The 18155-nt window shown below is 45.3% G+C and overlaps 1 protein-coding gene across 1 annotated transcript in view; it reads left to right on the top strand.

Annotated features, from left to right (window-relative positions):
• RHPN2 (rhophilin Rho GTPase binding protein 2) overlaps window positions 1-18155 on the top strand; it is a 48858-nt gene that overhangs the window by 2515 nt on the left and 28188 nt on the right. Inside the window, exon 2 of the mRNA XM_006926781.3 lies at window positions 8349-8464. Coding sequence (XP_006926843.1) covers window positions 8349-8464 — 116 coding nt within the window. The remainder of the gene's footprint in view (window positions 1-8348; window positions 8465-18155) is intronic.

Here is an 18155-nt window from a genome sequence, read left to right as displayed (position 1 = left end):
TTGCTTTAGGTGTCTGAGGGGATGTTCATGTGCCTAATTGTCATGGGGGCCCCAGGAGCCCGGTGTGGAAGCAGGTGGACTTGGATTCGAGGCCCCCATGAGATATCCAAGTGGCGATCCCAGAGGGGAGTCCACTCCAGAAACCTGGCAGCCAAGCCGAGAGCACACCCTGGCCGGAGATGTAGTCAGGGCATCATACAAGTGCCCCTGGACTTTTGGGATTTTTGTCCATCCTTACAGGATCAAATTAATTTCTACTAAAGTCAAGGTTCTCTTTTCAACCTGTTCCCTTTATTCTGCCTCCCCACCTTTCCTCTTTTTGAACTGCCTTTGTGTTCCATTCATTCCAAAAGCATTTATTGAGTGACAGTTCCGAGCCTGACTGCTGTCAGGTTTTGGGGCACACTTGACCCTTACTCAGTATGGATTCTGTGGCAGTTTACAGTGAGCCTCATTTCCTTGGGTGCCAAGCATTGCTAGGAGTTGGCGCTTTGTCTGATAGCTTGGTCCGTGCTTGAACAGAAATCAGCTTTTTTGCTTCAATCCAGAGTGCAAAAAGTGTGTGTATTGGAGGGTAGCGGGGGTTCCACAGTCCATATGCACAGCTTCAGGTCTGTTTCGTGTGACTTGTACATACAATGAAGTCGAATTGCCCAAAAACCGCTGTGCCAGCTGAGCTGGGATCCTGAATGTGTGAGACAATCATTGGCAGAGAGGGAGGCCTCCTGCCAATGAGAGTCTTTGGGGGGTTGTGCAGGACTTGGCTGTGCAGAGCTCAAGGACGTGGGCACAGCTTAGCCCCAGGTCAGGCATGGACACCGCCAGGACCCACTTGGGGCCTCCTGGGCTAGCAGCTTGGGGGGGGTCTCTGAATTAAAACAAACAAACGAAAAATACTTTCTGGTCTGTTGCAATATATTTCTCTCTTCTCTGGCTTCTCACTGTTTTTTTCATTCTTTCTTTACATTTATATGTTTACATAAAGGTACGGGTCTGTAAGATTAGTGCTATAAATTACTTTCTTAAAAGAATGACCATTAGAAATGGAGCTTTTTTCCCCCCAGATTTTTATGCTAATCCTAAAGAAAGTCTTGGAAGAATGCGAGTTCTGGCCTATGCAGTTAATGCAGAGTAATGCAGGTTTCTAAGACACTGCAATCCTGAGAGCAGGGCTCGTCTCCACGGCTCTCTATGTGCTGTAGTCCTAAAACCCTCAGGGCCTGGTCCTTGGCCAAAAGAGAACCAGCCAGAGAAAATCTAGAGAAAGCTGTGAAAGGGCCTGAAAGGTCTTAGCACTGTGCGGAAGAGAGTCAGCACAAAGTGCAGCATTGTCAGGTCCTTATCTATGCCTCTTCATCCTCTGGGAACACTAATGACTTGAAATGAATTTAGCTCCATTGTTTTTACTCAAGAGCTGGAGGAGAAGTTGTTTCTTGTGCATAGAAACCTCCAGGCTGGATGGGGCCCCACAGTTCACTGTGTCCTGGTTTGTGGTCACTGTTTACTCTGGGCTTCCCAGAGGCTCCAACAGAGAAGGACAGAGAAGAGTTTTTTTTAAACCCAGAAGCTTCTCCTAGTTCTTCCTCCATACCATTCATTTTCGCGGGGTGTAATTTCATGTTGGACATGTGTATGCAACATTTATGTACACACTTATGTGTTGGGAAGCCTTCTACTGGGTTGAGTCTGCAGAGCCCAGGTCTTGGGGACCCAGCAGGTCCAGCTTTACTGGGCACTGATGATGTCCCACCAGGTACTTGGACCCATGCCCTTGGAGCCTTGAATCCTTTCCCAGGTGGGGAGGGAAGGAGGGAAAAGGGGGAATGTGAAGGTTTACCGTGCTGCCTCCTCCCTACCCCATGCCCTGCCATGGCCTGGGCCAGGTCCTGAAGGCCAGGCTAGACCCAGACTGTTCATGACCTTAGCGAGGGTCTAGCCGTACTGGTGTACTCTGGGCTCAGAGGGTGTGTCTGACAAATACCTCCTCACATTTCGGGATCCTGGCCAGAAGGGGTCCCCTGGCAGAAACAGAATTTTCATGGTGACTCAGAGGAGAGTCAACATGATGAGCTGTAATACTGTAAATGTCCCTTGCTTCCTGGGGCTATTTGGGTGGTTTCCAAGACACCACCTGATGAGACCAGGCATTGGCCTTAGCTTGATCACCACTTCCTCCTTTGGCTCAGATACCAGAGTCTCGTGACACAAAGGCCACATTGGAGGTGGCCACAGAGGACAGCGGGACTGCAGGTGCAACTCAGCCAGAGAACCGAGTGTCAGAGCAGGTGGCAAGGGATGCCAGCAGGAGCGAGGTCCCCACCTGCAGTCCCCAAGACAGGGAGAGATGCAACATAAGTCCTTTAGGCCTTTCCAGTCAGACCCACAGAGTTCAACATGGCTGTATGCCCTCAGAAAGTCCCCAGGTTCGACTGGATTGTAAGAAGAGAAAAGGCAGGTGATTGAAGACCATTCAGAAGTAGCTTCTTTTTCTCCAACATCGTTTGTATTATAAAAGTGGTATAAATTGTTGTAAAAAAGGTTATTATAGAAGTGTACAAAATCTCACACACATACCAGCCCCCACCCTACCCCATCCCACAAAGTCACCTAGATAAGGCCTGTTAACTGTTGGTGACTACATCCTACGAGTTGCAATAAGCAGGTCATTAGTTGTGGAAATACATTTGATTCATGACAATTTTGCTGATTATAAATCTTTGTTGTTTATTCAGCATGTTGAAAAATAACTGAGTGGCACACAATAGGTGTTTCTAAAGATTTGTAAAACCGACTGAAGGGAGCGTCTAGTTAAAAGATTATAGCTGAGCATTGACTTGTATTGTGGTCCCATGCCCCTGTGAATGTGTTGGGATACTGCTGCCCTCAGCCTACAGCCCTGATGGGGATCCTGTAAGGGCAGGAGGGCTCTTTACAAGTGCCAAATCCATGTTTTACTCATGGACGTGGAAAAGCTGGATTCTGTTCATCAGCCTGCCTTGAATCTCTAGCATGATGAAGAGTTAAATGAGACGTATGTGTGTGTTGCAGGGTATTGCATGCTATTTCTGTGCTTTCTAGTTGACGGCTTCTGGCTAACTCATAAACAAACAATTCTATTTTCCAGAGTTTGGTGGTTGAGTGAGGGATTTCGTAACTAGGAAGGAGTAAGAGAAGCAGCAAAAAGTACCAGCTCTCCCATGCCCTACGTGAGGGTCTCTGGCCAGGAGACCCTGCACTGTCATCCATCACTCAGTCTCTGACCTGGAGACCCCAGGTTCACATTGTGCCCTCAATTTCTATGGGCTTTATCAGTAGCTGTGTGGAAGAAGGGGTCCCACTGGTTCTCTGGGTGGAGGGGTGCAAGGCGCCAGGTACTGCCCAGAGCAGGGCCTCAGTCTGGGAGGAAATGCTGCTCCATTCTGTCTGTGTGTGCTTTTCTGGTGTCCTGGCCTATCTTCCTTTCCAGTGTGGGTCTCTGCAGGTGTAGCTTTAAGTGTCCTTCCCTTTCTTCCAAATAAAATGCCTTCAGTTTTTGCCTAGGTGCTGCTTTTAAATACTGTTTCCCAGCCGAACAATATGACTATACGCTAAGGGCATGCGGTGTATGTTGACAGGTAGAATTTTCACTCTAGGTGAACTTATTCTAGTAAGGATTTTTTTAGTCGCAGGTGCCAGAAAAATCCAAAATGGCTTAGGCAGATAAACTCACAGCATTACATCCCTACAATAGAATTCTACCAGCTCTATAAAGGAACAGACCACCGATAAGTGCAACAACATGGATGAATCTCAAATATTGAGCAAAATAAGCCAGATAAAAAAGAATTCACACTGCGATTCTGTTTATATGAAGTTCTAGAACAGGCAAAAGTCTATAGTGATAGAAACAGAGTATTGGTTGCCTGGGGGTGTTGGAAGTGTTCTAATTTTTGATTGGAGTAGTGGTTACACAGGTGTGTACATTTGTCCAAACTCAATGAACTATGTATGTAAAATCTATGTATTTTATTATATGTAATTTATACTGCAATTTAAAAAGTGACTTAGGCAAGGAAGGGAATGCATTGGCTTCGATAACTGAGAAATCCAGAAGAATGGCTTCAGGCCTGGCTTGATCTAGGGCACCAATGCTGCCACCAAGACTCAGCACCTCAGCTCTGCTCCCTCTTGATTGGCTTCATTTCTGAGGAGACACTGTTCTTGCTGTGGTAAGGTGGCTACAGCTGCCCAGACTCACGTTCCCCTAGGTACACAGTGGATAGGGACACCGAAGCCTGAAGGGTTCTGACTGTCTTATGTCAGGTGCTCACCCTGAACCAATCTCAGCGCCAGGCGCCTTTGATTTTTCTACTGGCCAGACACGAGTCAGATGTTCTTCCCCTTGGGAAGGAGGTGTGGCAGCATGGATTCACCGCATCTGACCACCATGGGTCACGAGGTGGGAGAGTGGGACGCAGGCCAGTGTGCCCAAAGGATGAGCAGTGCTGCTGGGCAGCCCTCAGCCGGGAAGCAGATGAGGGGCACCTGGGGTTGGCGGATGAGCTGTCACATTTTTCCACACCTTCCTGCTACTCAGGCAGCCCTACTCAGGCAGCCTCCCAGCCCGTCTTAGTGCCAGGAAGGACGTGGGCTTAAGTCCTGAGCCCACTCTTTCAGCCTCTTAACCTCTAAGCCTCAGAATTGTGGGATCCAAGACACCAAGTCCACATCGGCTGTCTCGACACTTGGAAGACACCCACAGATTTAGCGATGGAGCCGAGGTTTCACTCAGTACCTGCCCTTCTCGAGTGCTGGCTGTTGGACCATCCTTCCATGTTCTGAGACTGATGCAAATGCCCAGACCTTAGTCTGGTAAGGGAACCACAGATCCCATGTAGAGGAAAGACTCACTTCTCTCTGAATCTTGCAGACGATGACCTTGGAGGCCAGGACAGTTCAGTTGCTTCTTCCCCACCCCAGGTTCCCAGGCCAAGCAGGAGTGACAGGTGCTGCCCTGGCCCCTGGCACAAACAGTTTTGGAACAGCTCTATATCCTGTTGTGAACCAATCAGGAACTAAGTTGTGGGCAAGGACTGTGGGTTCCCACCAGCAGAGAACCCCTGGCAGGGACAGGAGACATGGACGGCTAGACAGCCTCTGGTGACAATCTTTCTGGCCGTCTTCCCTAAATTCACCTCTCAGGGCTCTGGGAAGTTTCCCAATAACCCTGTGGATGTTTCTGGTGTTTCCAGCAGGCCCAGCATTCCTACTTGTCAGTAAGAAGTAATGTCATTTGAGTCTAATTATTCAGTCCAATCTAATCCTAAACATTCCTATGTCTTATCTAGAAACTTGACCTCACATCTGTGGGCTGGTTTAGGGTGTAGCAATTCCGGACCTGTCAGAAGTTGGGTAAAGTAAGGAGCAAGGAAAGTTCTAATCCCTGAGCTAGAATGGCTGCTTATCTTAGCGCTGGAAATGTACATAAAGGAATTAGCTTTTTAAGCTTCTCTGTTAAATCAAACACAGCTTTGGTGAACCATGTAATTTTGAGTCTGATTGAACAATCCCTTGATTGTAATTTTTGGAAGTGGAAAGGAAAGAGGCTGGCAATTATTTTAGCCCTTTAATATTAAATTAGCTTAATATTAAAGATATTTAATCATAGCTGAAAAAAGACAATTAGTTTTCTGATTTTTATTTTAAATCAAGGATCATTTAATAATTTGAAAGATGTTCACTTTAATATCATTCCAACTCAGATTCTGAATTTCTGTGTAATTTGAACTTGGCTATGTGGGGGACAGGTGGGTGGTGACCTGCTGGGAACTGAGAATGAGAAATCTTTGTGAAAGGAGAAACATAACTCATTTCTGACCTGCTAGTCCAAAGGTCACTGATAATGGGAATCTCTGAGAAGGTTGAGGCTGCAGATAACTCACTTCTCTCTCCTTCAGGTGGAGGCCATGGGCGTGGCTTGGGCAGAGGTGGAGGAGGCTAGGTGTGTGCAGAGCTGCCATTGCAATGACGCAGCTGGAGAGAAAGGGCAGTCTTCTCACCAATACTGCCCACCAGCCACTCCCAGGGTGTAATCACAGCCCCGTCAGTGGGCAGAGCTTAAAGATAAACTTCGAAAAGGAATGGAGCCCTCAGATCTTAGGGTTTCTTCCTGCTGGTTGGGAAGAATACCATTAGGTTAAAATGAAACTTTAATTCTGATAAATTCTTAAGAATGAAACATTGTAATCCAAATACCCCAGGAAATAATGGACCAAGAACACAGACAGTTCACTGACAGAGAAATTCAAGCGATCAATAATGTATGAAAAAAATATTCACACAATATACAGATGTCAAATTATAATGTACACCTGAAAATTATATAATTGTATTAACCAATGTTACCCCAATAAACTTAATTTAAAAAAATGTTTATCTTCACTAATAATAAATGTAAATTGGAAGAATAGGATACCTGTTTTTACACATCAATTTGACAAAGATTAAAAATACTTTTCAACTCAACAATAAAAGAAAAACAAATAACCCAGTTTAAAAATGGGCAAAGAATCTGAAATGATATTTCTCTAAAGAAGACATACAAATGGCTAATAAGCACATGAAAAGATAGTCAACATCATTAATCATCAGGGAAATGCAAATCAAGACCACGAGATATACGACATGCACAAGTTTAGCTTAATAAGAAAGAGAATAACGGACATTGGTGAGGATATGGATAAATTGTAATCCTCATATACTGTTGGTGGGAATGTAAAATAGTATAGCCACTTCGGAAAATAGTTTGACAGTTCCTCAATTGGTTAAACATAGAATTAACCATATGGCACAGCAGTTCCACTCCTAGATATAGAGCCAAGAGAAAGGAAAGCATACATCCACATAAAAAGTTACACACAAATAAGCAACTCTTTTCTTAATAGCCAAAAAGTGGAAACACCTCCAAATGTCTGTTAACTGATGAATCGACACATGTGGTGTACTCATGGAGTGGAACATTAGGGACAAAAAGGTATGAAGAACTCACACATGCTACAACCTGGACGAACCTTGAAAACATTATGCCAAGTGAAAGAAGCCCATCACAAAGACCACAGTTTGTATGATGATTGCATTTATATGAAGTGTCAAGAATAAGCAAAATTAAGCAGACAGAAAGTAGATTTGTGGTTGCCTACGGCCAGCAGGTGAGAGGGGACAGGGAATAGGGAGTGCCTTTCTCTCCTGGAGGATAATTGGGCTGGTGCATGGGGGCCTTAGAAAGGTTAGCCCCCTCACCCCGTCCCCGTCCTGCGCCATCACTCTGTCCTAGAAATCTACTAAGGAAAAATTGGTTTATAAAGATTTGTGTTTACAAATACGCATCAAATAGTTGTAGTAGCAGATACTTAGAAATAATCTAACTGTCCAACTATAAGGAAAAGGTAAATCCAAAAAAAGGCAGTGTTGTTCAATCATTAAAATCATGGTTTTGAGGAACATTTCATAATAACGGAAATTTTCACGACAGAACATTAAGTGAGGACATATGATAACCTTATGTGCCACTGTGCAGAAAAGGGTTAACGGAGCAGGACTGAAGCTGCTATCCTTAGGAAGGCCTGCTTGCAAGGCTGGCCCCCGTCTGGCATCTGGGAACCCAGCCCTTGGAGCGTTGCCTCCATCCCCTAACTGATAAGGTTGGCTCACTGTGCCTGGACTGATGGCGAAAACCATATGGTTTACGATGAACACCTGCTTTCCTTCTGGGAGCCTGGAATTTTGGTACGTGCTAGGCGGAGGCCCCAGTAAAACCCCTGGCTTTGTGACCAGCCCCCAATAAAACCCCTGGCTTTGATTCTTGAATGTGCCAATCCGGACAGAGACATCGCATTCATATTGCTGCGTTTTTGTTGCTGGGAGAAGACTGTGTTCTGTGTGACCCCACGTGGGAGAGGAGAGAGGGTAGGGAAGCCTGCACGTGGATTCCTCCGGAGTCCCCCATGTCTCTTCCCCTACGACCCAGCTATGCCGTAAATCTTAGCCATGGGTGCGACTATATGCAGAGTGCTGTGAGTCCTAGAGAATGTCCAGACGTGGGGCTGGTCTTGGGGACTCCGACACAGCCACTAATGTGGAGCATAACACCACGCACATGAAATACGTGAGTAGGAAAGAAACCAGTCTAGAGTGGCTGTTTTAGAGTTACGTTATTATAAGTGACTTTTATTTTCTTTTTTATACTTTTCAATATTTTACATATTTTCCATGTTCTTACTTTTATTTTCAGAAAAGTTTAGTTTTATAATCATTTCTGTTATATTAAATGTTGTCATCAATTTAGAGGGGCATTTCTCGTTTTCCCGTAGGGTTGTAATCCCCTTGCACAAACCGGCCGGAGCAAACTGCAGAATCAGAGGGCTGCCTTGAACCAGCAGATCCTGAAAGCTGTGCGGATGAGAACGGGAGCAGAAAACCTTCTGAAGTAGGTGACTGCTGGCTCCATGGCCTCCGCTGGGAGCCCAGCCTCCTCCAAGGCCTATCCACCTATTCCCTAAAGTCCCAGGCCTGCCCAACTTTCTCTCCGGCTCTCAGTTTTAGCTTTGGGTTTCTTCCTCATCTCTGGAGCCTGGAGCATGCTCTTTCTTGTCTAGAGCTTGGTTATGTTAAAGACAAGTACTTTACCTATCCTGTCCGTGTGTTCGGGGATGGGGGGGCGGGCTGAGGGGTGTCCATTTATTGTATTTGTGTTTGTTTTCTGTGGGACACTTCTGTTTTCTCTACTGCCAAGCACTGTGCCTGGTCTAGAATCATGCTTCGTAAATGTTCGTTGAATGTATAAAGGAAAGGAAGGCAGAAAGGAGGGCGTGGGGACGTTTCTATCGCCAGTGACCATCCCTCTAATGAGAGGGGCCTAGTACAGCCCCGTGCGCCTGAGGCACTCATTATTATGCTCTCCTGGTAAAATCATTACCTTCCGAGCACAGAACTCACTGAAGCCTTACCTGTGTCACAAACAGCTGTAAGCCCTCCCCACACCCTTCAGTGCAACTCAAGATCATGTGCCAGCTTCCTCTTCTGAACTTCCTTCAGAGTCCTAGGGGTAATTCTTTTCAGTCCCATGCTGCCTCCTGCACTGGGCAGTCGAGCCAGGCACAATGCCTGATGCCCCGGGAAATGGACAGATGCCTTCTGGAGCCTCGGAAAGAGATGTGGAGTGTTTGCAGGAACGTGGAACCTGGCAGGGAACCCAGAAACCTGGCAGGATATGGCTAAAGGGTGTTCTCAATGGGTCAGCTTCACTGTTGGAGGCCCTAGGTGGCCCAGAGGCGGCTTGGAGATTGTTAGGAAAATCACACACAAATCGGGTGTTTGTAAAGGAGCCACAATACTTTGGTGGTCACAGATATGTACGTACAGTAGGCGGGCTCAGCGCACCTGAGCACTCAGTAAACAAAAGGAGAGTTTCTGACTATGAGCTTGGGCTAAAGTCATTTCTGAATCAGTCTGTATTTGCTTCTTAAGAAAGGTGTAGGACGCATGCCCTGAGACTGTGTTTAAAGGATTTGCACACATGCTTTTGTGTATGCACAGACCTTTTTCAAAAGGATGAAGAAAACGTGTTAGTAGAGTTGGCTCTTGGGAGCAAGACTAGGATGGAAGCGACTCTCCTTTTCATTTTACTCCGTTCAGTGTTCGAATGCTCTTTTACAAAGTACATGGATTACTTTTATTCATTTTTATTGTGAAATACTGCAAAGGCACAGAAGAATAATATAAGCAACCCCCTGAACTTGCCAGTGGGCCAGGAACGCCAGTGCTGCGCCTGTGTTGGTTGTCCTGGTGGACACAAGTCCTGGGGGTGACCATGTGTCTGGGACCCTCTTCTCCAGCTCCTTCTATAACAGGGTGGAAGGGAGGTTATTACTGCAGGCGACTGGGAAAATATTGTAATGTTTCACCGTTTAAAATATCTGACAGTGTCCCTGTCCCCAGAGAAGTCTGGAAATTGTCAGGTCCATAGCACTCTGGACCACATGTGGCCAGTGCAACTCAGGAGAGGCCCCCAGTTTTGGGAGTGCCCGCTGCATGCCGGGCTTGCTCTGCTGGGCAGGCCACAGGCACGTCCCCTTGGTGAGTTTTGTGGCTGCAGATTTTGGTTGCCACTTTGACAGGCTAGCCCTGTGGCCGAGGGGGCAGGTGGGCATCCCTGACTTTGTGGCTTCCCCGGAAGTGGGCTGCAGTTGATTTGCCTGTTCATTCACCCCACAAATGGATTTGTTGAGCACCTACTAAGGGGCAAGCAGAGTTCGAGGTGTAAGGGGATAAGGCTACAAACAATCAGAGGACTCTGCTTTCGTGATGCTTGATGTTTTGTGGGAGGATGTTAATACCCAAGTAAATAAACCTAATCGGGTCAGGATATCGATGGAAGGGAATAGTGGTAGAGGTGGCCGCAGAGTGGTGTGGCCTTAGAGACAGGATGGCCAGGGAGGCCCGCTCTGACCGGGGAACTTGGCGTTTCTAAGATGGGAACTAGGGCACTTTTGTCTGTCTTGCTCTGTTAATAACACCAGCAAACAGCAATGGCTCAAGCTCATTGTCAGGTTGGCAGTTGTTGAGCTGGCAGGGTGGGGGTGGGGTGGTGTTGTTAATGATTCTCACAGTGATATAAGGGTTCAAAGTGCCCCTCGCTGGAGAATGTTGTCAGAGGAAACCCTAAAGGTATTTATTCATCTGACTCAACCACAAACGGTCTCCAGAAAACAAATAGGGCCTTTAGCCAAGCCCCGCTCGCCCCAGGGGTGTCACTGGGCGGCAGATTAGGTGGCTATCCCTGCCAGCAAAGGGTAGTTTCGGTCATAAACTGGGCCTCACTGTTCTGTCTGTCCTCCTGTCTGTTTTCAGGTTCTCAGATATCCCATCGCAGTCCTCAGATGAAGGTAGAGCAGTTGGAATATGGTTGGGGGGAGGGCATTTGGGAAAATGTCCCTTAAGATGCAAGAATGCCAGCCAGGGTCCTAGTCCTTAACTGCACAGGTAAGAAGGCTTCAAGGCTGGGCAGACACTGTGAGAAGCCAGATTTTGTACTCCCCTCCCCTGCCAAAGGATTTCTCGGATCTATATCAGCCAAGAGTCCATGAGCTTCCTGGAGTTTTATTAGGAAGGTATCAGATATATTAAATGTACTTTTTTAGGCTAAGCAAGGACAATATTCTCTCTTTTCCCAGCTCCATTCCCTCCCTTGAGAAAAGCTGGGGTAGGAATGTGATGAAGTTTCTCTGCAAGAGAGACGATCTTTGTGAAATTTAAAGCAAGTTGCCACACAGCTCGGTTTTAACTGGTTCTTTGAACAAGAGTAAGTCATTTAACTTCTGTGGGCTCCGGGTCCCCCTCCCGTACTGATAGCTATTGGACTGGAGTGGGGGCGGCCCCCTCTGCAGCCTGCAGGGGCCAGGTGAGATGGAAACGAGTGAAGGGCTGGGACTGTGCTGTGAGACCACAGGGAGTGGTAGGGCCCGCTGCGAAGGGCAGGGCACACGTGTTCTTGCCCCGTGTGGAGGGCAGGGCCAGCGTTGCCAGGTTTTCAGATTTTTTTTTTTTCTAAGAGAAGCGAGAGATCTGACTTTGTTTTTAACCCTCTGATAGTCAAATTTATAAACATCAGCAGCTAGTTCAAGGGGCAGGGGGGAATAACACCCTGAGAGCCAAGTGACAAGTCCCACCAACCTCTAGACTGTGATCTCCAGAGCAGAGGGTCATGAAGTTCTGGGCCAGGGGTGGCCTGGGTGGCTTTGGCTGTAATGAGAATGCTTTGAGGTTAATGACTGCTCATGTCGTCAGTTCCGAGGGGGGCTGGTGCCCCTCTGCAGTGGGGCGTGCAAGCCCTCTGTGGCCTTCGGGGCCTGCACCAACAACTCTGAGTCTGCCTCCCTACACTGGCAGAGGGGCTGGGGCAGATGTCCTGCCAGATGGGCTGATTTGTGGCCTTAGCCCCGTGGCCACGGGAGGGCTCTGGGCAGCACTTGCTGCGGCGTCCCTGAATCCCCAGTAGAGCAGGATTTGGGGTCAGATGGATTAAGGCCAAGCTGCTCCAATGAGGCCTCTGAAGCTGGTGTAAGCCTGTGGTGTCTGTCGTCATGCCTGTTCCCAGAGGGATAATTTTACTAAAAGACGTGGGGGGAAAAGTTACACTAAAACACATGGAGATAATATGGGTCAGAACGCGAAATTTGCATGCATTTTTAAGACCAAACATGGGGATGTTAGAGAGATTTTGGACTCGGGGCAGAGAGGCCATCATCACATAGGGACTTTAATGGTGAGAAAGGTCTCAGAAGCTCCAAATTGAGGGAAACCGTGTGCGGATATGGTCAGTAGCCTCAGGAAATAATTGAACATGGATTTCCCCCCACCCCCACCCCTTGTTCACACTTGGTGAGTTGGGCACTCAGAGAAAGTAAGTGGGACACCTTCTCGTTCTTCACTTTTGCAGTAAGTGCATGTTCTTTATGAAAAACCTAAGAGTAGGGGTTCCCTTGGTGGTCGAGGCTGGAGGGAGGCCGTGGAGACTCCAGGCAGGAGAGGGCAGAAACAGCGCCGCTTCGTCCCAGCCGGCCCCAGATCACAGGGCCTCAGAGGAGGTGCGCATCCCAGGGAAAGCTGAGAAAAGCCATATGCTTACAGGAAGGCCCGTAGAAGTGGTTCTTTGTTTATCTGGAAAGGCAGCCCAGGTGCAGGGCACCAGTACTGAGAAGACCAAGGCTCTGGTGTTAGTTCCTAATTTGGGCCAGCTGGTTCTATTCTTACCTGTTGCCCCAAGCTATTCCCCCAGCTTGGGCACATGGATGCTAGGCACATTCGCCTTATTGAATTGATGTACCTTATTTGAGAAGTCGCCTTACACCAGTGAATCAGTGAAAAATCATTACCTGTACTAGAAACAACTTGAACTTGGCAGTTGATTTCTGAATCATCATGTACCCAAAGGTCAACATTGTGGAAACCAAACCTGAGTCTCTGCCTGACCACCAGCCCTTTCTACAGTGACTCACACAAAGATGTCCACATCCACAGAGCATTGATTTGTTGCAAATCCTAAATCTCAAATTGTTGTCAAGTCTAAAAGGCAAAAGATTTATGCAATCTGAAGAGAAACCAGAGTATTGTTGTCAAGTTTAGAGGGAGGAGATGTGGTAAATCAATATGAAGAAATAGAAGAATTATTGGCATATTTGGAGGCTCTTTAGGTATTTGGACAGGAGTCATAGGGTCTAAGTTGTCATATTTAAGTTGGACCCACTCTGCTACCGAGGACCAGTCAGCACTCCTCTGCCCTCCACCCCACACTGCCACTAGACAGTGGTCTTTATTGTGCTGTTTGTTCTTTCGTAACTGAAATATGTTGAGCCCCTACAATGTAGAAAGGACATGCCGAGTTCCAGGAGAAATACAAAGAAATAGAAGGCAAAGGTCTTGATGTCCAGGAGTTATAGTTCATCTTGCCTCATTCCAAAATTAATGGGAGGCACCTTACTCCCACGACATGTAAGATTAAAACAGGAGTGAGTGAGAATATAGGAGCAGAAAGAAGGATAAAGGAGAGATTTAGCTGGAAGTAAGGCTAGTACCTACTACCAGGCCCTCTATGCTTTATTAGACGGTTTTTCTCTGAGTTTCTGGGAAGGTATTATGAAGAAGGGAATGGGATCTGGAACACATTGCATGCCCATGTGCCAAAAGCAAACCAGTTACTGAGAAGGAGCCATTCCATTCCCAATACTGAGGGCTGGGAGAGCTTTCTTCCATGCATCCTTGTGTGTGTCATCAGCTAGTGAATCGATCATGTTCTCAGTAACATCTCTGCAGTACAGGTTTTACAAGCAGCAGGTTGTGGCCCATAGTATAAATGAAATCTGTTAAATGGATTGCTTTTGTGGTATAATAAAAAAATAAATATTTGGTCTTTGTGTCTGGTTCCTGGCATAGAGCTGGAGGCCCTGGACTCTCCTGAGTGTCTTTTGTGTGCCAGTGAGATGTCTGCTGATGAGAGAGGGGGATCTTCAGGATGGAGGGAGGGACTGGTTGCCAGAAAGACCACGCCTGATTAGAGGTTGGAACTTTCAGCCCTTGACCTCGGACCTCCAGGGAGGGGAGAAGTGCTGGAGGTTGAGTTCAGGCACCAGCGTCAATGATTTAATCAATTACCAAACCTTGAATGATGGGGTTTGGGGAGCTTCTGGCCTGGTGAACGCATCGAGGTGCTGGGAGGATAGTATGCCCAGAGAGGACATGGATGCTCCGTGCCCCTCCTCGGCCTAAGGATCTCTTCTGTCTGTCTCTTCCTGAGTTTTTCCTTTAAAATAAACCATAGCGAATATAAGTAAAGTGTTTCCCAAGTTTTTTGAGTTGTTCTAATGAACTGTTGAACCTGAGGAGGGGGTTGCGGGAACCCTAGATTTATAGCTGGTCAGAAGTTACAGGAGCCCTGTATTTGGCAACTGGTGCCCAAAGTGACGGTGTTTTGGCACTGAGCCCATGACTAGGGGGTCTGTGCTAACTCCAGGAGTTGGCGTCAGAACTGAATTGAATTGTTGGGCACCCAGCTGGTGTTAGAGAATCAGAATTGGAGAGTTACAAACATTATTGGTTTTTTTTTTTTTTTAAAGAGGTTACTACAGTAGAATAGACTTATATTGGAGTGTATCACATCTATGGCAAAGGATGGTTTTGTGAGAATTTCGTTTTAGGTATGCATGTGTACATATTGGTGATCATGCCCCCGCCCCCCAAAATCCCCAAACCAATGATAGTCACCAACTCAGCTTTCAGTATCTCATTGCCTGGCTGAGGAGCCCAGATGTACACATGTGAAAAGTTACCGGATGGTAAGGGGCAGATGCCATCATATCTGCAACCAGGGTCAGGCTTGGCTTTTTCTGAGAGAGCGCAGAGTAAGCTTGTTGATTGGTAAAGAAGGAATTCAGTGACGGATAGGGGCCTGGGGGGAGGAGAAGGGAGAGAAGAAATATAAATACATCATGGAGAGAAACCGATGGGCCCAAATATGTGACAAGGGCGGGGAGCCGCCCCAGTGGGGAGGGCAGACCATTAGGAGAAGCTGTTGGTACTGTGCTCTCGGGAGGAAAGGTGGTGAGCAAAGCAAGCAGATGACAAGTGGCTGGATTTTCATTAGTGAGGAGGCAGAGGTGGTTAGGTACCAATTCTCTGGCTGCTGGAGCTCTTGGCTGATGAAATGAGCATAAATTCTAGAATCCGGTCTGAGGGGTGACCGAGAACCTGCCTAGATAGGTCGTGGAAATGTGCTCAGCAAGGTCTGGCTCAGTACTTGGTTTTCATTGCTACAGTTATTTCTGCAGCGATTCCTAATCTGTAAAATGAGGGAGCACCTGGAAGGTCTTCAAGTCTGTGTCAAAACCTCTGCTGGAGAACTTGGGTCAAGTTCATTCCTTCATATTGCTTAACTCCATTTCATTCTATGGATGTGGCATGTTTTGTGTCTCTATTTGCCAGTTAATGGATATCTGGATTTCTTTCATTTGGAGGTGATTATGAATAATGCTACTGTAAACATTCACATGCATGTCTTTGTTTGGACACGTGTTTTTATTTCTCTCATATAGATTCCTAGGAGTGGAATTACTCTGTTAGATGGTAAGTTTATATTTAACATTTTTAGAAACTACTCAACTGTTTTCCAGTGTGGCTGTGCCAGTTACACCCGGCAATGGATGAGGGTTCCAGTTTCTCTCCATCCTCAGTAATATTTGTTCTTGTTTGTCTTTTTTAGGATAGCCAATCTAGTGGGTGTGTATTGATATCTCATTATGGTATCTCACTGGTATCTCATTTTCCACTTGCATTTCCTTATTGACCGATGATATTGAGCATCATTTCATATGCTTGTTAGCCATTCATACATCTTCTTTACTAAAATGTCTATTCAAATCTTTTGCCTATTAAAAAAAATGAGTTATCTTTTTATTATTTAACTAATAGAACTCTTTATATTCTGAATACAAATTCTTTATCAGATTTATAATTAGTAAATATTTTCTCCAGTTCTGGCTTATTTTTCTTCCTTTTTTTTTTTTTAAATGATATCTTCTGAAGCACAGAGGTTTTTTGTTTGTTCGTTTAGTTAGTTTGTTTTTTGAAACACAAAAGTTTTAATATTTGTCAGGATCCAATTTATCAATTTCTTCTTTTATGGATTGTGCTTTCGCGAGTAGTTAAGAATACTTTGCCCAACCCACAATCGTGAAACTTTTCTCCTGTGTTTTATTCTAGACGTTTTAGAGTTTTAGCTCAAGTATTGAGCTCTGTATTGCATTTCGACTTAATATTCGTATATGATATGAGTTTTAGATTGAGGTGTATTTTTTGCCTGTTGTGCAGAAAAGCTACTATAGCAGGCCTGAGATGGCTATTCTTGGGAAGGCCTGCTTGTAGGGTCGGCCCTTGGCTGGTGTCTGCAAACACAGATTTCAGGAGAGTTCCCACCAGTTCTAGGACTGATAAGAGGGGCTCATTGTGCTTAAAGTATTTGTACAAACTGTGTACTTTATGCTAAACATCTGCTTTCCTTCTTGAAGTCTGGAATTTGGGAACATGCTAGGCAGAGGTGCCAACCTGACTAGCACCCAGTAAAACCCTGGATGCTATATTTCTAATGAATATATTACATATGTTCCTTGCTGGAGGAATTAAGCCGTTCTGGGAGAGAATACCCTTTGTTGGAAAGACCCTTAGCCATCTGTGACTGGTTTCCTCCAGACTTTACCCCATGTACTTTCCCTTCGCTGATTTTGCTTTGTGTTCTTTTGCTGTAATAAATCAGGGCCCAGAGTACAACTATATTGAGTCCTTTGAGTCCTCCTAGTGAATTACTGAACCTGGGGGTGGTGGTCTTGGGGACACTGACATCCCTAGGGATGTCCAGTTGCTTCAGTACCCTTTGTTGGAAAGACTTTTTCCCCCTTAAATTGTCTGGTCACCGTCATCAAAATCAATTGACTACAAATGTAAGAATTTATTTCTAGATTCTGTTCTGTTTCATTGCCTGTCCTTAGGCCAATACCACATCGTCTTGATTCCTGTGGCTTTATAGTAAATTTCAAAATCAGATAGTATAAGTCCTCCAACTTTGTTTTTTTCCCCAGAATTATTTGGTTATTCGAAGTCCTTTTCATTTACATGTAATTTTTAGGATCAGCTTGTCAGTTTCTATCAAAAAGCTCACTGGGTTTTGATTGGAATTACACTGAATCGATAAAAATTGTTAATACAGAATTGATATCTTGACAATGATGAGCCTTTTAATTCATAAACATGGCATGTCCCTTCATTTAATATCTCAGCAATGTTTTGAAGTTTTCAGTGTATAAGTATTGTGCTGCTTTTCTTAAATTTATTCCTGTGTTTTAGTCTTTCTGATATTGTTGTGAATGAAATTGTTTTCTGAATTTCATTTGAAGATTTTTCATTGGTAGTATATAGAAATAAAATTATTTCTGTATATTGAATTGTATCCTATGACCTTGATAAATTTATCAGTTCTAGTATTTGTTTCCTGGGTCTGGATATTTCCTATAAGATTATGTCATCTGTAAATAAAGACAGTTTTACTTCTTTCTTTCCAATCCAGATGCTTTAATTTCTTTACCTTATCGCCAGTGGCTTGAATTTCTAGTACAGTGTTGGTCATAAGTGGCAAAAGTAGGCATCTTTGCCTTGTTCCTGATCATGAGGGGGAAAGTATCCGTCTTTCACCACGAAGTATGATGTTAGCTGTGTGTTTTCATAGATGTCCTTTATCAGATTTTGTAAATTGTCTTTTATTCCTAGTTTGTTGAGAATTTTTATCACTAATCTGTGTTGGACTTTATCACAAACAGGCATACCTCTCTTTATTGTACCTTGTAGGTGTTACACTTTTATGCAAATTGAAGGTAGGATCCTCCACCAGCAAAAACATTACAACTTGCTTTATTGCAATACTTGCTTCATTGCAGTGGTCTGGCACCAGACCTTCAGTATCTCTGAAGTATGCCTGCACTTTTTTTTTTTTTTGCATTTATTGAGGTAACCATGTGGTTTTTGGTCCTTTATTCTATTAATACAGTATGTTACATTAATTGATTTTCAGGCATTAA

Source organism: Pteropus alecto, unplaced genomic scaffold (genome assembly GCF_000325575.1).
Source record: "Pteropus alecto unplaced genomic scaffold, ASM32557v1 scaffold7, whole genome shotgun sequence".
Taxonomy (NCBI): Eukaryota; Metazoa; Chordata; class Mammalia; order Chiroptera; family Pteropodidae; genus Pteropus; species Pteropus alecto.
The sequence above is the reverse complement of the archived record's forward strand: the minus strand, read 5'-3'. Positions and strand labels throughout refer to the sequence as shown.